Below are 27274 nucleotides of genomic sequence, written 5' to 3' on the forward strand. Positions count from 1 at the left end.
AGAAAGAAAATAGCTTCAAGGAGATACAGAGAAGAACATCAGAGTCCAGTCTGAAAACCAGGAAGTTTTGTGAAGAAAAAGGAAGGGGATTTAATACTGGACATATGCAGGGATATTTAATACGTGGGTTAGACAGCACAAGCACTGTTTACTTTCAGAATCCAAGGAACTTTAGAAGTAAAGAGTCCATCCACAGTGTACCATCAGAAGCAAAAGGAGGTAGGCCATGAGCAGGGCTGGAGATAAAGCTCTGCACTGGGTCTAGGATCCATCCAAGAAGCAGAAGCACAACTATAACCACACACATCTCCACTGTAGTCAAAGAAAGACTGGCAGCCCTAGACCGAACTTAAACAGGGCTCCTGGGCCATGGGCAGTACCATGTGTGTGAAGTGGTCCAGGTGAGAATCATCAGGGCCATTAAGTACTATTAGTGTCTTCTAGTATGTTAAAACTAAAAAGAAACCTCATTCTTTGAATCAGCTGAAATACTCACTTTACCTGAAAGTAAGTTTTCAAGGCTACAGTTTCTAATATATGAAGACACAGAGTACTTAAAGCATGGATAAAAGAGGGCAAAGGCTCTTTGTTCACAAGCAGCCATACAGAGAAGACAAGGGGCAACAACTACAAGTGGACTGGGAGAGATTTCATCTCAAGAGAAGAAATACATCTTTTACAATAAGAACAATCATTCACTGGAACAGCCTCTCCAGGGACATGGTAGAGTCCCCATTGCCTGAGGATTTCAAGATGCAATTGGACAGGGTGCTAGATAATCTCATCTAGTTTCCCTTTCCTACAAAAAGATGATCTTTTTAGGTCACTTCCAACCTGGGCTATTGTATGATGATTCTGTGAAGAGCCTCTAAGTAATAAACACTATTCCGTGCGTGTGTGCGTACGCATGTGCAGTCCAAGGTGAATGACAGTTACATGTTAATGTTTAATCTTCCTGTTCTTGGTGTTTGTGTTGGCTCTACAGTTTGTTTTGTGTCTAAACAGCTCACCTTGGTTGGAACTAGATGAGCTTTAAGATCAATTCCAACCCAAATCATTCTGATACAGCATGATTCTATGATCCCTCATACTGTATGTTCCTAAGGATTTAAGAGAATAAAAAAGACTCTCTGTTTTATTCATTCAGAGGGGTACCTTTACAGAATTCCAGGCATCCTGCTGCAAAAGAGCACGTCAGAGAAGACTTTATGTACAGAGATGTGAATGAGCAACTGCAGGGAAAGGCTGGCAGTTCTCCTGAAGCAGCAGGATAAAAATGATCACCAAACAGAGCTTGCCAACAATTTTGTGCCTGTTTGAGCTGGCTGTTCAACGATAGAGCTGTCTGTGCTCCCATCCTCCCATTGCAACAGGGCAGCCCCACTTCCAGGAATATGAGAGTAGCTCTGCGGTGAGACATGGGTCAGCCCATGGGTATTGATTTCTGACAGCAGCCAAAAGTAGATGTTCAGAGAAAGAGTATCAGACACTGGATGAGTGTATTAAGACCCTTCCTTGTGAAGGTTTTTCCAGCTCTGGCAAAGAAAATCGCAGCTGGCTGACAGAGCTGCCTCTTTCTAGTGTTACTGGGCACGAGATAAAAAAGAACATCTTGGTTTTGAGGGACACTTGTGGATAAGCACCCAGCCCCAGGAGGGGGTTACCGCTGATGACCTCTCCTCAGAGACAAGCACACCTCTTCATCCTGGCTTGAGCAAAGTCCTGAGCTTATTTTTGTCTTTTTCCCGCCTACAAACCTGTTAGAACCCTCATCCTTCAAATTGCTTCGAATCAAAAGATGTAAAGTTCAGAGCTTGTGCTATCTACTAATGCAAATAATGGAAGGAGAGGATTTTCAGAAGTAGGTAAGTGATCTAGAAGCACAGATCTCAAGTCCATAGAACTTTTCATGTCTTGGATGATGCCTCTACATGCCTCTTTGTCCTAGATACTCCAAAGTATTTTAAAACTAAACCCTATATAAAATCCTACGCTACCTATTTATACAATTTATACTGAATTTCCCTTCTCCCTCCCAGAGGCCTGCAGTTTTCAGATCCTGAAGGATGTTGTTTCATGCAGTATGATATTCATCAGAAACATTACCATGACTGGTCTACTGAAGGCAAAATGTCATTGTTCTTTGCCTAAGCAGTGTAGTTACGTATATTATACATGCCTGAACAGAATCAGAAGTTCAGTGTAGCTTTTTATGCTGGCACAGCCTTTAAAATGGTTGTGTTTGTATCTGCTTATACGAAAGGCTTCTCTCAAGTTCTACATCCATTTTAGGCAGGATGCTGGACTTCACGTTATTCAGGTTCTTGCTGTTGACGTCAGAACTGACAGAGTCCGCCTAGTCTAGCAAGATCGTGTCTTGAATAAGAATTGGATTAATCTCATTAGACATTAGGGATCAGGCCCATCTCTCTGGAATTGAGGTGTTTCCATGTGAGCCGTTGCCACATTTGCACAGGTGCCAGTGAAAAGCTGCTTGATACTAGTCTTTTGCAGCTTTTATCCTACATGCTGGTCCCATACAGATGTCTTGGATATCAACAGTACCTGAATTGACAAGAGGCACCAATGCTTTGGTACCTTAATCCTTCCTGTCGGGACAGAAGGGACGTGCCTGCTGTGACTGCCCAGGAGATAGGTGCTGAGCAGTCTGGGCTCCCTGGGCTGCAGTGCAGACAAGTTATGTGATTGTATGGACTGGGGTGATAACTAAGCTATCTCTCCTACCTGAGACAGTAACTTTGGGCTGAAGCAGACTGCCTCCTTGAATTGAGCTTTTTAGGATTATTTCATAACCTCCCTTCCAGAACAGTTTCAGTTTTGGAAAGATGCTTCCTTTTGCAATACATTCCCTTGACAGCATTATTGCTCATTCAGGCTGTGAGACTCTACTTAGTCTTAAAAACACAGGATAGGATTCGGTTTCAGCTTAAGGTGTCAGATTTAGACACCTACATATAAGCATTGATTTGTAAGCCATACATCTAAATCTCTGTCATGACTGAGGAATAAATCAGGTGCCAAGGTTAACTCCAGAAGGCTACTCAGGTTCTCAGAAACAGCTGAGAAGTTGAGATGAAGTTACCACCAACTAGCTGGTGATCTGAATCACCCTTTAGAGTCCATTGACTGTATCAACTAGGCATCCAAGTAATTTGTTCAGCTGTAACAGTCGGGTACCACTTGAGACATCCTGGTGTGACCTGTCATTTGTCCAATTTTGATTCCAGAGGAGCACAAGCCCTGCAACATCCCTGCATCAAATGTGACGGCTGCCTTCGGATGTCCCAGATACCGTGCAGCATATCGAGTGACATTTAAGAGTGTCTTCCACAGCATTACTAATGTAGGCCATCTGCTACTCGCCTTTTACTTCACGAAGATTTAGGATCCAACAAATGTGACCATGTATTACTGAGAAACTTTCATGTAAAGCCTTAAAACATCTTAGAAAGTACAGTGTAAAGACAGAATATGAGCATTGGAAGCTCTAGTGATGAGAATGCCATAAGATCCTAAATCCACATTAAAGTGGCTGGACATATTTAGTTTGCTAGATATGGTCTGTATGCTGAATTTTGGCTTTATTGCAGGAAAAGGGTACAGCTGTACGGATATTTGTCCAAAAGAGGAGATGCGTGTCATGATGAGACTCTCTGAAGGATTGTTTCACTCTAGAAGTCTGTTCCATGTTTCTTCCCATGTTAAGAAAGGACATTAAGAACTGGGATTTTAACACATAATTTTTTGACCTAACATTGAATTTTGATTTCTAAACAGGACCTGCCCAGGAGCCGGCAGCTCCGCTGACGCGAGCAGGGACTCACAGGGGGCAGAGCCAGGAGCAGCAGCACCAGCCCTGAGTGGTTAAAAACCTGCCCCAGGGAGCACGGCCAACGGAGCGGGTCGAGGCAGTTCGCGCGGGCAGGCGAGCGGGATGGTGAGCATCCGTCGTATGGGCAGGGCCCGCTCTGGGAGCTCTGCTCTGGCTGCCCCGGCGGTGGCCAGCGTAGGCACCCAGACAGAGAGGATGACAGAGAAGGCTGCAATGCAGAGCTTGGAGTGTAGTGAGTGCCTGCACTGGTCTGGTGAGGGAAAGGTGCACAATGGGCAGGGATGCACTCGGTGCTCCCTGGTGGGGGTCCTCCTGCAGCAGGTGGCTGAGCTGCGAGATGCTCTTAATAGGCTGCAAGATGTCAGGGTAGCTGAGAGGAGGCAGGGCTGCTTGCTCCAGCCCCAAACCGTGCAGGGGCTTCAAGCTTCCCCTTCAGCTTATGAAGGAAAGAAGGAGGCCGTTAACCCGGGAAGCTGGGAATTAATGGAAAAAAAAAAAAAAAAAAACAACAACAAAAGAAGGACGAAAAGGACAATTAAAAGCAAACGGCTTCCTCCTAAATCTGTTGTCCCCACGCAGAACCGTTTTGCTGTCTTGCAGGAGGCTAATGAGGAAACGCACTTGCACCAGAAACAGCCGGCTGATGCACAGGTAAAGATCTCTGGTGGCACTGCCAAGAAAAAGCAGCGGGTTGTAGTAGTAGGGGACTCTGCTTTAAAAGGGACAGAAGCACTCCTCTGTCGGCCTGACCCCGTCTCGAGGGAGGTGTGCTGCCTATCAGGAGCACGGATCAGGGATGTTACAGAGAGGCTGCCTGCTCTAGTAAGTCCCACGGACTATTACCCACTCCTAGTGACACATGTGGCTGCTAGGGATATAGATAGTAGTGGACTGGGGACCATAAAGAAAGACTACAGAGCACTGGCAGAGGTGGTTAGGGGCTCTGGAGCTCAGATAGTCTTTTAGTCAACTCTCCAGGACACAGGGGAGGACCTAAGAAAAGCTAGGAGGGGTAGCCAGGTTAATAAAAGGTTAAAAGGGTGGTGTCCTAGTCAGGGGTTTGGGTGTCTTGAACACAGGACTGATGTTTTTAGGCCAGGCCTACTGGGAGCTGGTGGAGCTGGTCTGATCATAAAGAAGGGGAAGAGCACTGTCCCCAGGACAGTGAGAAGAGTGTGTAGCAAGCTCACTGCCCTGGACTTCAAAAGAGCAGACTTTGGCCTCTTCAGGAGCCTGCTTAGTAAGGTTCCATGGGATACAGCCCTGGAGGGCAGGGGGGCCCAAGACTCTTGGTTGATATTCAAGGATCACCTGCTACAAGCTCAGGAGTGCTGCATCCCAACTAGAAGGAAGTGCAGCAGGAGGGCCAGGAGACCTCCCTGGATGGATAAGGAGCTGCTGAGGAAAATTCAAATGAAAAAAGAGGATTATAAAAAGTGGAAGCAAGGAAAGGCGGCCTGGGAAGAGTACAGGGATGTTGTCCGGGAAGCTAGGGACCAGGTTAGGAGGGCTAAGGCCCAGTTAGAATTAAACTTGGCTAGGGATGTTAAGGATAACAGGAAGGGATTCTACAGGTACGTAGCAAATAAAAACCAGACTAGGGACAACATAGGCCCCCTGAGGAAGCTCTCAGGAGAACTGGCTACACAGGATTTGGAGAAGGCTGAGGTTCTGAATGACTTCTTTGCGTCGGTCTTCACTGGCAAAGGCTCTGACCTCTGACAGCACCACCCAAGTGTGTTCAAGGCTAGGTTGGACGAAGCCTTGGGTGGGATGGTTTAGTGTGAGGTGTCCCTGCCCGTGGTGGGGGGGGTTGGAACTAGATGATCTTGAGGTCCTTTCCAAACCTAACTATTCTATGATTCTATGATTCTATAAAACTTTCTCAACACATTTGTTGGAGTCGCGGGAGACAAGCCTCATGCTCTCATGGTCAGCAAGCCTCGTTTATTTAGCAAGACACATCCACTTTTATAGCTTGCAGGGTTAGTTACATTGTCTGATAAGATACAGCAAAATCATTGGTCAGCCTGTGTCGACGCAGGGGTCTCCAGGCAACTGCGACCACCTCTTGTTTCAACATGTTCCGACATGTCCCAGCTTGCCCAAGCAAGACCATTGTGCTATTCCAGCAAGATACCGTTGCGCTATCTCAGCAAGATGCATATCCTGTTTCTTAAGCAAATCCGGGTAAACATTAACCACGAGATTGCTGTGCCCTGGAGGCCTACATTTCCACCAGCTGCACGGTATCATGCCCTTTGTTACTTAGCCATTCAGTTGTTAAGCTCTCTACACTTCCCCCGTTTTCTTTAACAGCAAGCATAGCCATTTTATGATTAAAAGCGTTCGATATCATTTTTTGTAAACACTGCATAATACACGGCAAAAGCAATACTGCTAATAATATTACAACCACCACCAAAACAATTTTTTCTATTAAGGTAACAAGCCAGGGAGATAGCCCGAAAGACGCCAGCCAGTTGGTAAAGGGATCACTTGTTTCTTGTAACTTTCGCATATTGTTTCTCAACTGTGCCAATTGTTTGTGAATGGAGTTAGAATGGTCCGAGAGATTCATGCAGCACATACCTTCAAACTCATCACACCCATGACCTTGTGCGAGGAGTAAAAAATCTATGGCGGCTCGATTTTGGAGAACTGCATGCCGGACTCCTTCTAAGTCCATGGCTAGATTTGACAATATGTTTGTTGTAATGTTTATTTGTTTTCCTGTCCAACAAGCTAATTTTCTTGAGTGAGAGCTTGAGCAGATGCTATACCCGGAGCAAAAATACTGGCTAAAATAACTTCAGGAGGATCCCAGAGCGTAACAATATCGGAGCACTCTGGGCCCAGCTGTGTGGTAGCTCTTTTACGGCGTATATGAGTCTTATTGGCTTTAAGAACTGTCATTATGTCGGGTGCAAACATTGTTAGCTGGCCTATATAGCAGGGTCCTCCCTCCGGGCTTCTAGGGATTCCCTGCCACGCCCTATCACCACAGATCAAGAAATATCCATCAGGTAAATAGCCTGTGTTGGACGTTACAATGGTTTTATGTGTGATGTTTTTGCAATAAGCGGTCTCATTATAGGGCCTATTTGAGGAAACATTTACTGAGTTATGTGGAAGCCCAAAAGGGTCCTTCCAAGAGTCAAAGTGAAAACAATATTGTGCAGGCGCAGAACCTAGCAGATTAAATTCTTGGATTTCAGAGACATTTTTTCTTATATTGAGCTGAAAGGTAAAATTGGCTGGGACGCCTATCAAACAGGTTCTAAAGGGGTCAGAAGCTTTAGCAAGAGCAAGGCATAAACTACTTTGGTTAACTTTTTCAGCCCAAGTGACCCACATGTTTTTTCGTTCCTCTATTTTGTTTAGAGTGTCCCAAGCTCCTGTATTGAGGCCGAAAACGGCGACAAGTACGATCCCAATCTTCAGGTTTAACTTGCCACAAAAGTGGAATACCCACATCTTTACCGCACTTAATCTCTAGAGGCACTGTGGCTAGTGCGGTTTGAATCTGGGAGAGAATCTCCTGAACCCGATATTTCAAATATCATTGTTCCAGATCTTCCCGGTTCTCAACTAATGGATACGTTAATGGGAGATTTACGGAAGGAGTTATACCTGCTTCCGCCAACAGTGCTCTATAAGGATTATAATTATGATGGGGATTCCAGGTACAGTTTACACAAGCACCATGTGCCTGTAATTGGCTTTGGGACACCCAAACCTTTTGGTGACAATTTCCACACTTAATTTTGATCCAAGCTCTATGATAATCTTGTAAACACGCTAAACAATGGCGAGTAGGAGACAAAATCCGATCAAATGTTCTCGTAAGTTCCCAAAACAAATGGAGTTCTGCCTCTTCTTGTGTCGAATAGGAAAAGCGAATCCCAAAACGTCTTTCAAGTGGTTCCAGCAACGGACGGAGGGTCAGCTGCAGACGATGACGACGACGGAGTTCTGGGCTGTCCATTCGATTGAGCAGCCCGAGTCCAGCGAGCAGGGATCCACTTGGGTCCAAACACCAGGGGCCTGACAGTCGCAACGAATGTGGCCTAATTTTCCGCATCGAAAACACTTCATTCGGGTGGCTGGGGCTGCTGGACAAGTCTGCGCAACTGCCGCCTGAAGAGGTGCAAGGGCTGCCAAAACTTGGCTTTGAACTTTAGATTGGGCGTTAAGGCCTTCACCAATTTTGTTAAGGGCTTCCACTACAAAAATTTGACTGCTTGAGGGGAGAGTATTTGCTTTATCTAAGAGATCTTGGATTACCCAGTTGCCAGGAGCAGTAGCGATAAGGGAGCGTGTGACTTGATTACCATTTTGTATAACACACTGCTTTAGGAGTGCGTCCTGCATGTGCTCCGCAACACCAGCTTTAGAAAGGGCTTGCATCAATTTGTCAACGAATGACCCAAGGGGTTCCTCTCGACCTTGTTTAATATTCATATACATAGGGGGCCCCCCCGGCTCCCGAATTTTGTCCATTGCCCTTTTTGCCACCCGCATGACCTCTCTTAATTTTTCTACTCCTATACCAGCCTGGGCATCTGTTCGAGTATAATCACCGTTTCCTAGTAATTCATTCATTGTAATTCCAAAAAGGGGGTCTCCTTGGCCACGAGGTAATGCTACTGAAGCAGCCGCTTCCTCCCCCCATCTTGCATCAAATGTAAGTTTCTGATGAGGGGTATAAATTAAACGAGCAATACCCTTGATGTCTACAGGCAGGAGAATCATTGAATTAAATAAGTAATCAAGCATCTGCTTGGCCGGTTCACTAGTAACCCCAAATTGAGAGACTGTAGCTCGGAGTTGTGCCAATATTTTCCAATCCATTTGAGTGATATCTACCCTATGACCGCCGCCTGGTCGAGGGTGAAAAATAACAGGAAAGGCCATAGAAGTAGCAACATGGTCTTGTGCCGCGTCGGCAAGGACCCTATCTCCGTTTTCGACTCCTTGGCGTGCCAGAGCAGCCCAAACTTCCCGTCTCTGACTTGCCATAGCCTCCGCGAGGTCCGAAAGGGCTCCAGGGAGCGGCTCCGTGGCATTAGGAGACAAAGGAAGGGAGTTTTGAGGAGACTCAAATGGTCCGTTTTCCAGAATAGAGGCAGACGGGGGAGAGGGAGAGGGAAGAGGGGAAGGAGGAGGGGGGGGGTATCTCGACTGTCGAAACGGTCGGCGGATTAGGGGCAGAGGGAGAGGGAAGAAGGGGAGGAGGAGGGGGGGGGGTATCTCGACTGTCGAAACTGTCGGCGGATTAGGGGCAGAAGGATCATAGTGACGATTTTGATTTTGTGCCAAACGGGCACTTTCGGCCGCACGTTTCTCTGCCTGTACCATCAAGAGTTCGTTATGTATCAAGCGCCATAATTTGGATAATTTTTTAGCAATTTTATCATCGTCTATCATAAGGTCCCATAATTTATCGCCGTAGCGGCGCCATTCCGATAATTGGTGAATAGAGTGGGGATCACTAAAAATACCGAGAGACCTAGCATGGGAAAGAAGGGCAGGGAGGTCCTTATCAAAATCTAAGCCTTTTACCCCCCGACGACGGAGGAAGGCAGTAAAAAGATCATACGCCGCTTGCCTGTCCATGTTTACTGGATCCGTTGCACCCTCCAGGCGTCGGCAGCGCGTAGCAGCAGAGCCTGCCGATGCAGCACTCTGGGCCAAAGCACGAGACGAGCAGCCCACCGATGTAGCACTCCCGTTCTGCAGAAGCCGTCTTTAAATCGAGACCTGCACCCAACGCAACTCCTTCAGGCAAAGGGAAGGGTCCCTGTTCGGGCGCCAGTTGTTGGAGTCGCGGGAGACAAGCCTCATGCTCTCATGGTCAGCAAGCCTCATTTATTTAGCAAGACACATCCACTTTTATAGCTTGCAGGGTTAGTTACATTGTCTGATAAGATACAGCAAAATCATTGGTCAGCCTGTGTCGACGCAGGGGTCTCCAGGTAACTGCGACCACCTCTTGTTTCAACATGTTACGACATGTCCCAGCTTGCCCAAGCAAGACCATTGTGCTATTCCAGCAAGATACCGTTGCGCTATCTCAGCAAGATGCATATCCTGTTTCTTAAGCAAATCAGGGTAAACATTAACCACGAGATTGCTGTGCCCTGGAGGCCTACATTTCCACCAGCTGCACGGTATCATGCCCTTTGTTACTTAGCCATTCAGTTGTTAAGCTCTCTACACACATTCTCGTTTTTCTGGTCACCATGTTATATAAAATGGATGGTATGTTGTGTCTTGTACCTTGTTTTCCACATTCTCTCCCCTTCAAACCTCTTGTTATACTTATCTTGCAGAAGATTTGAGTTGACTTTGTTACTATTTCTTATCTTGACAGTTAACCCACTAGAACAATAATGGCCAAGGAAAACCAAAGCATAGTGACAGAGTTCATCTTACAAGGCCTCTCCTCCCAGCCAAGGACACAGACTGTTCTTTTTCCTCATGTTTCTGTTATTTTATCTGCTCACAATTGTTGGTAACATCACGGTTATTGTAGTGATCAGAGCTGATTCCCAGCTGCAGTCACCCATGTACTTTTTCCTTGCCAACCTGCCTTCTTAGACATCTGCTATGTCTCCAGCAACATCCTCCAGATGTTGGTGAACCTCTTGACCAAGAAGGGGATCATCTCCTTCTCCAGATGTGCTGCTGAGATGTATTTCTCTCTGGCTTTTGGCATGACAGAGAGTTTCCTCCTTGGGGTCATGTCCTGTGATCGACATATGGCAATATGTCACCCCTTGCTCTACAACACTGTCATGAACAGGAAGGCTTGCATTCACATGGTCACGGCTTCCTGGGCCAGCAGCCTGCTGAGCTCCATGGTAGTCAACGGTTTCGCTTTGCATCTGTGGACATCACATCTTGAACCATTACTTCTGCGAAGTGCCAGCAGTGCTGGCCTTGGCCTGTGCTGACACTGCCCTCCTGGAGTTGCTCATCTTCATCTTCAGCATCCTCATTGCCTGCATCCGCTTTCTTCTGGTCATCATCTCCTACGCCTACATCCTTCCCACCATCCTCAAGATGCAGTCTGCACATCTGAAATCTAAGGCCTCTTCCACCTGTGGATGCCACCTCATAGTGGTAACCATATTCTATGGGACAGCCATCTGCATGTATATACATGAATCCCAAGTCAAGGTCTCCACAGGATAGGGGCAAAGTGGTTGCAGTGTTTTACACCATTGTTACCCCGGTGCTGAACTCCGTCATCTACAGCCTCAGGAACAAGGACATGAAGCGTGCCCTGAGAAGGGCCATGAATAAACCCAAATCCCTCTCTATTAAAAGGCTTTTCAGGGATTGGTGGTACTGCATTGAGCTCTATGAGTTGGAACAATGCTCAAATGTGATTATTTCTCTACCTGCAATTGTCCCAGACTGAGATGAAATAATAAATGTGCTAAATTCAACAACATCTAAACAAAAAGACCTTGCATACAAATAACTTTCTAAACAACATTTGGGATTTGGCCTTAAAGCCAGAGACAGTATCAAGACACTGTGGCTTCAGCCTGCCTCAGTGGCAAATACAAGTGGGAAATGCTGATACTATCATGGCAAGAAGGAAGAAAAGAAGAAAAAAGAGTCTCTCTCCTGCATCCTTCTAGCCCCTTTCAGACTTTGGAAGCTGCTCTCAGGTCTCCATGCAGCTTCTCTTCTCCAGGCTGAACAGCCCCAATATCCTCGTAACCCAGACTCTGCTTTGCTCCCTCGGTAATTCATTTCTGCCCCTGCTAATTCCTGCTGTGTTTCAGTCCAGCTCTGGGTCCTCATGGACTCTGATCTCAGTAGGGCACAATCAGACATGAATATCAGAGAAGGCTTTTCCTTGTGTAGCTCAGAGGCAGAACCTCAGGTTTTAGGTAACCCAGGCAAGATGAAGAGTATTTTCTGACCTCCGAACTTTCTCTGACAATTAAACAAACCTTTTTAAAGATGTGCTTTGTACTCACATTGATACAGCACAGATGGGTTTTCTCCCCAGTCCCTAGCTTTCTCAGGCATGGACCACTGGGCATCCTCCTTTCTGTGGTGTGCGTTTATTTGTTACTCAAGGACATGACACCCCAAATCTGTGTGCCGTTGGATGCCACTGGAGTTCTAATTTCATGTCTGAACACCCCACTGACTCCAGAGGGAGAAGGCCTCTCCACAGGCTGATCAACCTTCTTATGTAGACATATTTTGATGACTAGAGTTACGGAATAATTGAATATGGAAAATGTGGAATAACGTTATGGAATAATTCAAGCCTAGAGAAACCCATGGAAAGTCCTTCCCCAATGGACTTCAAAGTCTAAATAAACCAGTGCTTGAAAAGAAAGCAAGAACAAGTCCCTGTGACATTAAAGGCATACAGCCTGTCCTGGGTTCAGCAGTAGCAGTCAGTTTTTCTCCTTCTTAGTAGCTGGTGCAGCGCTGTGTTTTTGAATTTCAGCCTGGGAACAGGGCTGATAACACCGCTCAAATGTTTTACTCTGAGCAAGGACTTCCTGAGCCTCATGCTCTGCCAGGGAGGAGGGGAAGCCAGGAGGAAGCAGAGACAGGACACCTGACCCAACCTAGCCAAAGAGGTATTCCATACCACAGCACGTCATGCCCAGGATGTAACTGAGAGTTACCCGGAAGGGCTAGTTCACTGCGGGGTTGGACTCAACCTGTGGGTATTACATTCTTTCGATTCTCCTTCCCATCCCTCCAGGAGCAGGGGGGAAGGAAAGAGGGGGGAGTGAGAGAGCAACTGTGTGATTTATAGCTGACTGGGTTTAAACCACGACAAGCCAAAGGAGACAGAGCATCCTTAAAACCAAAATCTTGTCTTTCCCTTTTAATTTTGTGGTCCAAACTGTTCTGCTGTAAGAAATACCCTTCAGCTTTGTCTCTTGTCCCTTCTGCTGTCAAATAACCATCCCCAGAAGCACCAGAGCAAGGTATCAGGAAAACTAGATCAGCCATATGTAAAGTTAGAATATGGTATCCATAATGAGACTAAATAAGAGGCCTTGTCTAGCAGTAGGAGAAGGCAAAAGTTGGAGCATGACCCACTGGAAGCCTCTCAGCAGGCCTGAACTCCAACATCAGCAAAGTCATTAAACCAATTTCAATCACAAATTACACTTCTTCCCCTCCCAAAACAAGGAATTCCCCTGGGGGCCAGCCTTCTGGGCATCCTAAAGAAGCCTCTAAGGATCTTGAAACCTTCTTAGAAAGCTCATAGTAAACCTACCTCATTCTTCCTAACAAGCCCCTGGGGACAGCTTCATAGACACTAAGGAGAAGGTAACTTTCCTCTTTGTTAAAGGCAATGAGCACTTCTAAAGCAGTTTAGTTTGGCACAACTCCTCCACACCCTGAAGTTGGTGGTTGAAGAGTTTATGGGCTGGCAGACTTCTTTCCAGTCCTCCTCCTGGTCAGTACAGAAGCGACCCCTGGAGTTTGAAGGAAAGAGCAGCCACCCCGGCAAACAACAACTGATTGGCAGAAGTCACTTGGCACCTTACAGCAAGTTCTTTGGACTTCACAAGGGGTCCATCAACAGCCACAGCCATGGCAGGTGATGAGCTAGATTCAGGGTTTATCAGTCAGAAGCAAAGGGTGATGTAGCTGAAGACAAAATACAATGTACATACATTTGCCCATCTAGAAATAAAACTAGCTACAGCTCAGGTCCAAGGTGCATCCAGGAGCCAGATGCAGCCAGACGCAGCCCTACAATGCAAATGTCCATTGCATGGGATGAGTGTGCACGTGTTGAGGGAAGAAAACACTGGGTGAGGCTGATCAGGACCTATTGTTGCCATCAGGGTCCTGACCTACATGAACTACTGATTTTGCGGATGCTAACTGTGCTGGTGTTTCTCAGTTCCTTTCTGCTGCCTGAGGGGCTAAAGTCTGTGAGGTGATCTCCCCCATAGACAGAGCTATCTGTAAAAGCATACAAGGTTCATAGAATCATAGGCCATAGAACCAACTAGGTTGGAAAAATCCCTTAAGTTCATCAAGTTCAACTGCTCCCCCAGCATTGCCAAGGCCACCACTAACCCATGGCACTGAGCCTGCAGTCTGCGGTGTGTGAGCACTTGTAGGGACGGTGACAGCAGCCATGCCCTGGGCAGCCTGTTCCAATGCCTGAACACGCTTTGGGGCAGGAATTGTTCCTCAGCTCCATCTAAACCTGCCCTGGGGCACCTGGAGGCCGGTAACTCTTGTCCCATCCCTTGTTCCCTGGGAGCAGAGCGCAGCCCCTTCCTGCCTCCATCCTCCTGTCAGGCAGTTGTAGGGAGCGATAAGGTCCCCCGTGAGCCTTCTCTTCCCTGAGGGCTGGAGCAGCTCTGCTCTGGATCCAGGCTGAGAGGACTGAGCTGGGTCAGCCTGGACAAGAGAAGGCTCCTGAAGGGGAGACCTTAGAGCAGCTCCAGTGCCTAAAGGGGCTGCAGGAAACCTGGAGAGGGGCTTTGGACAAGGGCCTGTAGGGACAGGCCAAGGGGAATGGCTTGAACCTGCCTAAGGGGAGACTGAGATGAGCTCTTAGGCAGAAGCTCTTCCCTGGGAGGGTGCTGAGGCACTGGCACAGGGCACCCAGAGAAGCTGTGGCTGCCCCATCCCTGACAGTGCTCAAGGCCAGGCTGGACACAGGGGCTTAGAACAAGCTGCTCCAGTGGAAGGGGTCCCTGCCTGTGGCAGGGGGGTTGGAACTGGATGATCTGAAGGTCCCTTCAACAGAAACCAGTCTGGGATCCTACAAACTGATTACAGGAAATTGAACACTAATACCCCACCCCTGCCAACTGCCATCCTGAGCACAACCTCCATTGTGACAGCAGTACAGGCTGTGACATCACTCGGCTGTTCTGAGCAGCAGTCACTGACTTCACAGCAACACGTGCCACTGTTCCACAGCTCCCAATGTGGTTGTCACGGGCAGTGCACATGAGCAACAGCAGCTTTCTTCTGGGCCTCAGCATCCTGATCCTGGCTGCTGGGGCCACCCTCCTTGCCATCAGCCGTCGCCGACGGGGTCGCTTGTGGCCATGGGGCCCACTTTGTCCGAGCACCGGTGGTGGCTGTCCCCAGGAGCGTGACTGTGCCACACTGCTGCGCCCACACGCTTATGGCCAGGGCAAGCAACACCGGAGATGGAGGCGGCGATTTCGGACAGCAGAGCCATGTAAGTCCCCGGCAGCTCCAACAGAGGAGCCCAGCCCCATGTGGAGCAGGCTGGGTGTATGGTCCCGGGTTGGTTCCAGCCCCCCGACACTCAGGAACCCCTCCCTGGCTTGCAGGTAATGCTGTGTCCCCCCTGTGTGGGCCCTGGCGCTGCAGCCCCGGCTGCACAGACTGCATCAAGGCTGCGCGGGAGCTGCAGGAGCTGGTGCTGTCAGTGTGGGCTGGGAGAGGAGCTGCAGCTGCTCTGGATGCTGGCACATGGCAGGCGCTATGGCAGGACCTGGAGGAGCTGGTGGAGCAGGGCCAGCTGAGCTGCTGCAGCTCCCCCAGTTACCCCGAGAGCATCAGTGCTCCTAAGAACCTGACAGTGACGCTCCCGACTCGAGATGGAGGAGCCCCTATGGAGGTGAGGCCTGTTTGCTTCCTCGAACACTCGTGTGCTGGCAGAGTCTCTTCAGCCCTGAAGATGCACGTGGCTGGGAAAGCCCTGGAGATATGGCTGGGTTCCCTGCCCGTGCCGCTGCTGGTGCAGCAGTCCCAGGAGCAAGCAGCACAGCAGCAGGGGTGCTTCCGGGTCCTGGCATTGTTCAAGGCCAGGTTGGACGGAGCCTTGGGTGGCACGGTCTAGTGTCAAGTGTCCCTGCCCATGGCACGGGGTTGGAACTGGATGATCTTAAGGTCCTTTCCAACCCAAAACATTCTATGAAGCTATATATGTCCAGAGGCAAGCACGTAAGCCCTTACAGTTTTATTGCTTCTGAACTTGAGACATTCCTCCCAGTAGTCTCCAATAACATCTAAATGGAATGAGGACAGCTATCTATGGCATGCAATTTGTGTTGGCACAGCAGCAGATCTCAAAGGCTCTGGAAGGCAGAGAAGCCCTCAAAATGCATGAAAAATCATCCTTACATGTTTTAGGCATCTAAAAGTTAGCCGGGTTCTTTTAACTATCTGTTTAGCTAACATTGGCAAGAAATGGACACTTCCAAAGGATGGTTCATCCCATTGTAAAATAATTTCAAGGAAAATGGCATGTTTTGCTTTCTGCAGGTCTCTGCCTCCCTGCACTGACTGCAAAATAAGCCCCAACGGTTAGGTCAGGCTTGCTTGGTTGAATTTTATGCTGCTGAAATTACACCAAACAGATTCTCTCTTCCTGTCCCCATAGCCTGTCCTCCAGCACTTACACAGAACACAGGCAGAAGCTCTGGGGTAAAGAGTTCAGAGATGACATCCCTGAGGCAAGACACTACATCTTGACCAAACCAATCACATGGGAGGAAAGCAAAGCACCACGGCAGAACCGATCTTTAACTTTCCTATTTCAAACTGTCTTTGAAGAGATGGGAAAGCTCCTCAGAGGCCTGCAGTAGGCAGCGATGGATATGTTTAGACCTTCCAAATCTCTGGGTAGAGGCTAAACCATGACACAGGAAAGGGATGAAATGGATGCTCTGGTTTGGGGGTAAATGATGTGGGAAAGGCAGTCCAGAACAGGGGGAAATTATCATGTTTGGGTTGTTATTCATGCCTCTGCTCTGTCATTTGATATTGGTAATATGGGGTTCATCAGTCAACTTAAACAAAAGTTACTCCTCTAAGCTTAAACTTCTACAGCTCTAGTAATCAACGTAGAGAAATAAATGTTCAAATTCTAGGAAGTATCCAGAGCGCAAACATCTCTATATAGGCTGTGGACACTGCTTATCTGAGCTTAGGAGAGGACTTTGTGTCTCTTCTGATGTGCTTGTGCTTTCAGGGACGAGTCATCTATTAATCAGCCATCTAGTATTAGCCTCAGATGACCATAGACTGTGAATCGGTAAAAATACAACTTAATGGTCCAATAGGGAAGACTGGCAGTGATGTGAAGTACCTTCATATCAAAAAAGGAGATTGTGGGCTGGAATTCAGCTTGCATGTGCATTGTTGTATGCGGACCAGACAAACCTGAAACAAAGATTCCCCTCCCTTTATGTCTGCTCCTTCTAGCCCTCATATAAAGGCTGATTGTTTCACAAGGCCAGCGCTCCTCGGCATGCATGGCCCCATGTTAAATTGACAGAGAGGGGAGATGAGATGAGCTCTTAGGCAGAAGCCCTTCCTTGTGAGGGTGCTGAGGCGCTGCCACAGGGTGCCCAGGGAAGCTGTGGCTGCCCCATCCCTGGCAGTCTTCAAGGCCAGGATGGAACTGGATGAACTTCAAGGTCCCTTCCAACTCAAACCAGTCTGGGATGCTACAAACTGATTACAGGAAATTGAACACTAATACCCCACCCCTGACAACTGCCATCCTGAGCACAACCTCCACTGTGACAGCAGTACAGGCTGCAACATCACTCAGCTGTTCCGAGCAGCAGGCTGACTTCACAGCAACACGTGCCACTGTTCCACAGCTCCCAATGTGGTTGCCACGAGCAGTGCACGTGAGCAACAGCAGCTTTCTTCTGGGCCTCAGCATCCTGATCCTGGCTGCTGGGGCCACCCTCCTTGCCATCAGCCGTCGCCGACGGGGTCGCTTGTAGCCATGGGGCCCACTTTGTCCGAGCACTGGTGGTGGCTGTCCCCAGGAGCGTGACTGTACCACACTGCTGTTCCCACAGGCTTATGGCCAGGGCAAGCAACACCGGAGATGGAGGCGGCGATTTCGGACAGCAGAGCCATGTAAGTCCCCGGCAGCTCCAACAGAGGAGCCCAGCGCCATGTGGAGCAGGCTGGGTGTATGGTCCCGGGCCGGTTCCAGCCCCCCAACACTCAAGAACCCCTCCCTGGCTTGCAGGTAATGCTGTGTCCCCCCTGTGTGGGCCCTGGCGCTGCAGCCCCGGCTGCACAGACTGCATCAAGGCTGCGCGGGAGCTGCAGGAGCTGGTGCTGTCAGTGTGGGCTGGGAGAGGAGCTGCAGCTGCTCTGGATGCTGGCACATGGCAGGCGCTATGGCAGGACCTGGAGGAGCTGGTGGAGCAGGGCCAGCTGAGCTGCTGCGGCTCCCCCAGTTACCCCGAGAGCATCAGTGCTCCCAAGAACCTGACAGCGACGCTCCTGCCTCGAGATGGAAGAGCCCCTATGGAGGTGAGGCCTGTTTGCTTCCTCGAACACTCGTGTGCTGGCAGAGTCTCTTCAGTCCTGAAGATGGATGTGGCTGGGAAAGCCCTGGAGATATGGCTGGGTTCCCTGCCCGTGCTGCTGCTGGTGCAGCAGTCACAGGAGCAAGCAGCACAGCAGCAGGGGTGCTTCCGGGTCCTGGCATTGTTCAAGGCCAGGTTGGACGGAGCCTTGGGTGGCACTGTCTAGTGTCAAGTGTCCCTGCCCATGGCACGGGGTTGGAACTGGGTGATCTTAAGGTCCTTTCCAACCCAAAACATTCTATGAAGCTATATATGTCCAGAGGCAAGCACATAAGCCCTTACAGTTTTACTGCTTCTGAACTTGAGACATTCCTCCCAGTAGTCTCCAATAACATCTAAATGGAATGAGGACAGCTATCTATGGCATGCAATTTGTGTTGGCACAGCAGCAGATCTCAAAGGCTCTGGAAGGCAGAGAAGACCTCAAAATGCATGAAAAATCATCCTTACATGTTTTAGGCATCTAAAAGTTAGCCGGGTTCTTTTAACTATCTGTTTAGCTAACATTGGCAAGAAACGGACACTTCCAAAGGATGGTTCATCCCATTGTAAAATAATTTCAAGGAAAATGGCATGTTTTGCTTTCTGCAGGTCTCTGCCTCCGTACACTGACTGCAAAATAAGCCCCAACAGTTAGGTCAGGCTTGCTTGGTTGAATTTTATGCTGCTGAAATTACACCAAACAGATTCTCTCTTCCTATCCCCATACCCTATCCTCCAGCACTTACACAGAACACAGGCAGAAGCTCTGGGGTAAAGAGTTCAGAGATGACATCCCTGAGGCAAGACACTACATCTTGACCAAACCAATCACATGGGAGGAAAGCAAAGCACCACGGCAGAACCGATCTTTAACTTTCCTATTTCAAACTGTCTTTGAAGAGATGGGAAAGCTCCTCAGAGGCCTGCAGTAGGCAGCAATGGATATGTTTAGACCTTCCAAATCTCTGGGTAGAGGCTAAACCATGACACAGGAAAGGGATGAAATGGATGCTCTGTTCCGGGGGTAAATGATGTGGGAAAGGCAGTCCAGAATAGGGAGAAATTATCATGTTTGGGTTGTTATTCATGCCTCTGCTCTGTCATTTGATATTGGTAATATGGGGTTCATCAGTCAACAAAAGGAGTAACAAAAGTTACTCCTCTAAGCTTAAACTTCTACAGCTCTAGTAATCAACGTAGAGAAATAAACTAATGTGGGTATCCAGACTGAGCCTTCCTGCAGACATGCAGCTGTGCAGGTCTCTGGCTGCAGCGAATGCCTGAGCCTGGCACTTGTATTGGAGGGAGCCAGTGACACTGCTTGCTGTATGGGACACCTGGTTTGCTGGTGACAGGCGGGATACACCAGTCCCAGAGAGGAAAAAGGGTTTTGGGGCAGGAGTTAGCAGGGCTTATTGACAGGGCTTTAAACTAGTTATGAAGGGGGGAGGGGATTTAACTGGGCCTGTTGGGGACAAGCCCAAGAGGAACATGCTAGGGATTGAAGGATGGCGGGCTAAGGAGGACTATCAATCTCTTGTTTCACTTGTGGGAAAGGATAGCTTTTTAGACCCTGTCCCGCAGGGGAAAAAGGGTACTAGGACTGGCTCCCTGAAATGCCTGTACACCAATGCACGCAGCATGGGGAATAAACAGGGGGAGTTAGAAGTCTGTGTGCGGGCTAAAGGTTATGATCTAGTGGCAATTACAGAGACATGGTGGGACAGTTCACATGACTGGAATGTGGTCATGGATGGCTATGTCCTTTTTAGGAAAGATAGGTCAGCGAAGCGAGGTGGTGGAGTCGCTCTTTACGTGAGAGAGCAACTAGAATGTATTGAGTTCTGTCCGGGGTCGGTTGAGGAGCAAGTGGAATGTCTGTGGGTATGAATTAAGGGACAGACTGGCACGGGTGATACAGTTGTGGGGGTCTATTACAGACCTCCTGATTAGGACGAAGGAGTTGATGAGGCTTTCTACAGGCAACTGGAAGTAGCCTCGCGACTACATGCCTTAGTCATCGTGGGGGACTTTAACTACCCCGATATTTGCTGGAAGACTCACACAGCCAGTCATTCACAGTCTAGGAGGTTCCTCGAGTGCATTGATGATAATTTCTTAATGCAAATGGTGGACGTACCAACTAGGGGAGCAGCGCTGCTAGATTTAGTACTCGCCAACAAGGAGGGTTTGGTCGAAGTGGTGACGGTCAATGGCAGCCTTGGCTGCAGTGACCATGAGATGGTGGAGTTTAGGATCCTGTGTGGGAGGAATAGAATACCTAGCAAAGCCACAGTTCTGGATTTCCGAAGGGCCAACTTTGGCCTCTTCAGTCAACTGCTAAGGGAAGTCTCATGGGAAAGTGTACTAGGCGGTAAAGGGGCTCAAGATAGTTGGTTAGCATTCAAGGACCGCTTCTTCCAAGCTCAGGATCGGAGCGTCCCAATGAGTAGGAAATCAAGTAAGGGATCTAGGAGACCGGCGTGGTTAAACAAGGAGCTGTTGGGCAAACTCAAGTGGAAAAGGAGAATCTATGGATTATGGAAGGAGGGGCCGGCCGCTTGGGAGGAATATCGGACAGTTGTTAGAGGATGTAGGGAGGCAATTAGGACAGCTAAGGCCTCCTTGGAACTCAATCTTGCTAGTCGGGTTAAAGACAATAGAAAGGGCTTCTTCAAATACATAGCAAATAAAACTAACACAAGAGGCAATATAGGCCCACTGCTGAACGAAGTGGGTACCCTGGAGACAGAGGATATAAAGAAGGCAGAGGTGCTGAATGCCTTCTTTGCCTCTGTCTTTACTCCTGCAGACTCTCCCCGAGGGCCCTTGATTTCTATAGCCCCAGAAGGAGTCAGGACAAAGGAGGAGTTTGCTTTGGTAGATGAGGATTGGGTTAGGGATCAGCTATGCAAACTGGACATCTGTAAATCGATGGGTCCGGATGGAATGCACCCACGGGTGCTGAGGGAGCTGGCGGAGGTCATTGCTAGGCCACTTTCCATCATCTTTGGTAAGTCGTGGGAAATGGGAGAGGTGCCTGAGGATTGGCGGATGGCAAAGGTCACACCAATCTATAAGAAGGGCAAGAAGGAGGACCCGGGTAATTATAGACCGGTCAGCCTGACCTCCATCCCTGGAAAGGTGATGGAACAACTTATTCTTGACTCCATCACTAGGCATATCAAGGATGAGGGGGTCATTAAGAACAGCCAACATGGTTTTATGAGGGGGAAGTCATGTATGACCAACCTTATAGCCTTCTATGAGGAAGTGACTAGGTGGAGGGATGATGGTAGAGCGGTAGATGTAGTTTTTCTTGATTTCAGTAAGGCATTTGATACTGTCTCCCACAGCATCCTCATAGATAAGCTAAGGAAGTGTGGGCTTGACGATCAAGTAGTGAGGTGGATCGAGAACTGGTTGAAAGGAAGAAGGCAGAGAGTTGTGGTCAATGGCGCAGAATCTAGCTGGAGGTCTGTGACTAGTGGAGTCCCTCAGGGGTCGGTGCTGGGACCGGTGCTGTTCAATATTTTCATCAATGACCTGGATGAGGGAACTGAGTGCACCATCAGCAAATTCGCTGATGACACAAAACTGGGAGGAGTGGCTGACACACCAGAAGGCTGTGCTGCCATTCAGCGAGACCTGGACAGGCTGGAGAGTTGGGCGGGGAGAAACTTGATGAAATTTAACAAGGGCAAGTGTAGAGTCTTGCATCTGGGGAAGAACAACCCCATGTACCAGTACAGGTTGGGGGTTGACCTGCTGGAAAGTAGTGAAGGGGAAAGGGACCTGGGGGTCCTGGTGGATAGGAGGATGACCATGAGGCAGCAATGTGGTCTTGTGGCCAAGAAGGCAAATGGCATCTTAGGGTGCATTAGAAAGGGTGTGGTTAGTAGGTCAAGAGAGGTTCTCCTCCCCCTCTACTCAGCCTTGGTGAGGCCGCATCTGGAATATTGCGTCCAGTTCTGGGCCCCTCTGTTCAAGAAGGACAGGGAATTGCTTGAAGGAGTCCAGCGCAGAGCCACAAAGATGATGAAGGGAGTGGAGCATCTCCCTTATGAGGAGAGGCTGAGGGAGCTGGGTCTCTTTAGCTTGGAGAAGAGGAGACTGAGGGGTGACCTCATCAATGTTTACAAATATGTAAAGGGTAGGTGTCAGGATGATGGAGCTAGGCTTTTTTCAGTGATATCCAGTGATAGGACAAGGGGCAATGGGTGTAAACTGGAGCATAGGAAGTTCCACGTTAACATCAGGAAGAACTTCTTTACTGTAAGAGTGACAGAGCACTGGAACAGGTTGCCCAGGGGGGTTGTGGAGTCTCCTACACTGGAGATATTCAAGGCCCGCCTGGACAAGTTCCTGTGTGATGTACTGTAGGTTACCCTGCTCTTGCAGGGGGGCTGGACCAGATGATCTTTTGAGGTCCCTTCCAACACTTGGGATTCTGTGATTCTGTATCCAGAGCGCAAACATCTCTATATAGGCTGTGGAGACTGCTTATCTGAGCTTAGGAGAGGACTTTGTGTCTCTTCTGATGTCGTTGTGCTTTCAGGGACGAGTCATCTATTAATCAGCCATCTAGTATTAGCCTCAGATGACCACAGACTGTGAATCAGTAAAAATACAACTTAATGGTCCAATAGGGAAGACTGGCAGTGATGTGAAGTACCTTCATATCAAAAAAGGAGATTGTGGGCTGGAATTCAGCTTGCATGTGCATTGTTGTATGCGGACCAGACAAACCTGAAACAAAGATTCCCCTCCCTTTATGTCTGCTCCTTCTAGCCCTCATATAAAGGCTGATTGTTTCACAAGGCCAGCGCTCCTCGGCATGCATGGCCCCATGTTAAATTGACAGAGAGGGGAGATGAGATGAGCTCTTAGGCAGAAGCTCTTCCTTGTGAGGGTGCTGAGGCGCTGCCACAGGGTGCCCAGGGAAGCTGTGGCTGCCCCATCCCTGGCAGTCTTCAAGGCCAGGATGGAACTGGATGAACTTCGAGGTCCCTTCCAACTCAAACCAGTCTGGGATGCTACAAACTGATTACAGGAAATTGAACACTAATACCCCACCCCTGACAACTGCCATCCTGAGCACAACCTCCACTGTGACAGCAGTACAGGCTGCGACATCACTCGGCTGTTCTGAGTAGCAGTCACTGACTTCACAGCAACACGTGCCACTGTTCCACAGCTCCCAATGTGGTTGTCACGGGCAGTGCACGTGAGCAACAGCAGCTTTCTTCTGGGCCTCAGCATTCTGATCCTGGCTGCTGGGGCCACCCTCCTTGCCATCAGCCATCGCCGACGGAGTCGCTTGTAGCCATGGGGCCCACTGTTCCAGCACTGGTGGTGGCTGTCCCAGGAGCGTGACTGTACCACATTGCTGTTCCCACAGGCTGACGGCCAGGGCAAGCAACACCGGAGATGGAGGCGACGATTTCGGGCAGCAGAGCCATGTGAGTCCACAGCAGGTCCCCCAGAGGAGCCCAGCGCCATGTGGAGCAGGATGGGTGTAAGGTCCTGGGTTGGTTCCAGCCCCCCGACACTCAAGAACCCCTCCTTGGCTTGCAGGTAATGCTGTGTCCCCCCTGTGTGGGCCCTGGCGCTGCAGCCCCGGCTGCACAGACTGCATCAAGGCTGCGCGGGAGCTGCAGGAGCTGGTGCTGTCAGCGTGGGCTGGGAGAGGAGCTGCAGCTGCTCTGGATGCTGGCACATGGCAGGCGCTATGGCAGGACCTGGAGGAGCTGGTGGAGCAGGGCCAGCTGAGCTGCTGCGGCTCCCCCAGTAACCCCAAGAGCATCAGTGCCCCCAAGAACCTCACAAAACACACCGAGTCCCAGGCACTGCAGATGCTGTGCCCTCCACCGCTGCTTGGTCCCCTGGACCCAAAGCTACCAAAGGAGAGAGGAGCTGGGGAGCCCAGGGCCCTGGGCAGTGCCAGTGCCGTGGGACAGCACAAAGCGGGACAGCAGGAGCCACAGAGCCCACGTGCATCTGAGGAGAAAACAGCCGTCCAAGCACCAGAGGGGGATACACTGAGGAAGAGCCTCCTTCACCTGCATCGGGGTTTGTCACCGTGGGACAAGGAGTGCCTGTGGCCTTCTGATTTAGTCACGGCCCCCACTCCCATTCTCAGCCGGAATGATGGAGCAGCAGGACCAGAAGCAGGACCAGCTTCCAAGCTCCTGAAGAAAGATGCTGCCTGTCAGACCAACATCACCACACAAGGCAGGGGCCATGCTCACAAAGAGGACAGGAGCTGGTCCTGCGCTACAGCGCCTGTCAGCAAAGCGAGGCCCAGAATGAGACAGGCTGCGGCTGGGCACCTGTGGCCACACAAAGACCCTGCCCATGTGGCAAAAGCAAAGCAGCTCAGGCAGAAGGAATGGGTCATGCAGCAGCAGGTTCAGGCATCCCTCACCTGCACTGTGGTCCCTATGACACCGTGCTCCTGCCTGGATTGTATCTCCTCCTCCAGGCCCGTTCCAGGGGAGGAGAGCAGGCAGGCATTCCTGGAGGCCAGGACCCTGCCCAGCACATCCTGCAGCTCTGGGAATGAGACGGGCACAGACACCAAGGGTGCGCCAAGGACACCCTGTGGCGTGGTGAAGGACTCGGCAGGGCCAGCACCCACCTTTGTGTCCCCAAGCCTTGTCCCTGCATTTCCTGTTATGGACACCAAGCCAGAGAAGGCACAGGGAGCCGAGATGGCTCCAACCTCAAGCCCCTGCTGCACACAGGGGATCCCCAGCCAGCACAACCCATCCTCGCAGCAGCACTGCAGTTCCGCTGTCACCAGGAATGTGAGCTCATGCCAGCCATGCCCAGCCCAGGATGCCCAGGACACTGCAGCAGCATCAACGAGCAATACCCTGCGTGTGGTGATGGAGAAGATTCGGCAGCGGCTAAGGAAGTTGTCCTTATCCCCGGAGAGGTCTCCCACTAAATGCAGCTAACATGGTGCGGAGAGGAAGGACCAATCTTCCCAGGGCTCCTGTTCTCCGTGAGCCCTCTGTTCTTGTAAATAAACACGTTGATGGTTCTCCAAAGAGCCATGCAAGTGGACTAACCCCTGCTGCAGGGGCAGGGTGTGTTGGGCATGGGAAAAGGAAGGTGGGCTCAGGGACACAGAGGAAGCTGTGCTGTCCCAGCAGGAGGACCTGGCCAAGAGGAGAAGCCTGGGCAAGGTGGGTTCTGCTCCTAGAGCTCCTTCTCAGCCCTGCCCTGCCCAGCCCCTTCTGCCACCCTGCAGGGCAGGTCCTCTGGCTCAACTTCACTTGTTCTCCAAGCCTTCCCTGAGAGCAGCTCCCTGCAGCCCCATCCCAGGCACCTTTGGGGACCACAGGGCTCTCTGAGTGCCTGTAGCTGCCTCTCAGGGGCAGCTCCACAGCAGTTTGCCCAGACACAAGCTCATTGACCAGACAAGATGATGCCAGTGTCCAGCTGCAGGGCTGAGGTCCTCGATACCTACAGCACGTCTCTTGAGCCAGTTGCTGTACTGACATGTCTATGCTGTGCCCCACATCCTCAAGATCTCCTAATAAAACGCATACATCATGGACCACTCCAGCTGTGCCGCTGTACTCATCACCTCAACCAAGCTCCTCATTATCATCTCCTATACCTGCATCACAGTTGCCATCCACAGGATCTAAGTCCAAAGGCAGGCAAAAAGCCTTCTCCACCTCTGCTTCCCACCTAATTCCTGCAGCCAGATTTTATGGAACAGGCTTTTTCATGTACACACAGTTCACAATTCTCAATGGAGCACAAGAATCATTGCTTCATTTATGCTCTGGTGATTCCCATGCTGAATCCTATGATGTACAGTCTGAGGAACAGGGAGGTCAAACCACCCCTTCAAAGAGCAGTAGCAAGGCTGTGTTTCTCTGAGTACCACAGAGATTCAGGAGTCCAAACAAGTCTTCAAGACCTTGAGAATTGTTAATTGTTAACTGAGACATCAAACTGAATGCAAATCTTGTATCCATGTGGCCATTAAGAGACAAGAGAAAATGCACACACCCAGCAGGACAAGAGCTTCTAGTAACTTCTAGTGTATGCCATAGGTTTGGAACAGAAAGAAAATGGCTTCAAGGAGATACAGAGAGGAACATCAGAGTCTGAAAACCAGGAAGTTTTGTGAAGAAAAAGGAAGGGGATTTAATACTGGACATATGCAGGGATGTTTAATACGTGGGTTAGACAGCACAAGCAGTGTTTACTTTCAGAATCCAAGGAACTTCAGAAGTAAAGAGTCCATCCACAGTGTACCATCAGAAGCAAAGGGAGGTAGGCCATGAGCAGGGCTGGAGACAAAGCTCCGCCCTTGGTCTAGGATCCATCCAAGAAGCAGAAGCACAACTATAACCACACACATCTCCACTGTAGTCAAAGAAAGACTGGCAGCCCTAGACAGAGCTTAGATAGGGCTCCTAGGCTGTGGGCAGGAAGGACCATGTGTCTGAATTGATTCAGGTGAGAATCACCAGGGCCATTAAGTACTATTAGTGCCTTCTAGTATGTTAAAACTAAAAAGAAACCTCATTCTTTGAATCAGCTGAAATACTCACTTTACCTGAAAGTAAGTTTTCAAGGCTACAATTTCTAATATATGAAGACACAGAGTACTTAAAGCATGGCTAAAAAGAGGGCAAAGGCTCTCTGTTCACAGGGAGCTGTATGGAGAAGACAAGGGGCAACAACTACAAGTGGACTGGGAGAGATTTCATCTCAAGAGAAGAAATACATCTTTTACAATAAGAACAATCATTCACTGGAACAGCCTCTCCAGGGACATGGTAGAGTCCCCATTGCATAATAATAATAATAAAACAATCATTGCTTCATTTATGCTCTGGTGATTCCCATGCTGAATACTATGATGTACAGTCGGAGGAACAGGGAGGTCAAATCACCCTTTCAAAGAGCAGTAGCAAGGCTGTGTTTCTCTGAGTACCACAGAGATTCCGGAGTCCAAACAGGTCTCAAAGAACCTGAGAATTGTTAAATGAGAGTAATTAAATGCACAAGTAGTTTGGTAGTCCCTACCAAGGGAAAAAAAGACCTTATAGACGCCTTCCAATACCTA

General features: G+C 49.3%; 1 protein-coding gene across 1 annotated transcript; it reads left to right on the plus strand.

The window, feature by feature from the left end:
* Nucleotides 1-1412: 1412 nt before the first annotated feature.
* LOC136017149 (olfactory receptor 2G3-like) lies at nucleotides 1413-11815 on the plus strand. The gene is given in 6 exon segments (XM_065685195.1): nucleotides 1413-1865; nucleotides 10230-10329; nucleotides 10331-10445; nucleotides 10448-10727; nucleotides 10729-11014; nucleotides 11016-11815. Coding segments are annotated over 5 exon segments (1029 nt in total). The 5' UTR covers nucleotides 1413-1865; nucleotides 10230-10248; the 3' UTR covers nucleotides 11283-11815.
* Nucleotides 11816-27274: the final 15459 nt, after the last annotated feature.

This window comes from Lathamus discolor, chromosome 6 (assembly GCF_037157495.1).
Source record: "Lathamus discolor isolate bLatDis1 chromosome 6, bLatDis1.hap1, whole genome shotgun sequence".
NCBI classification, from domain to species: domain Eukaryota; kingdom Metazoa; phylum Chordata; class Aves; order Psittaciformes; family Psittacidae; genus Lathamus; species Lathamus discolor.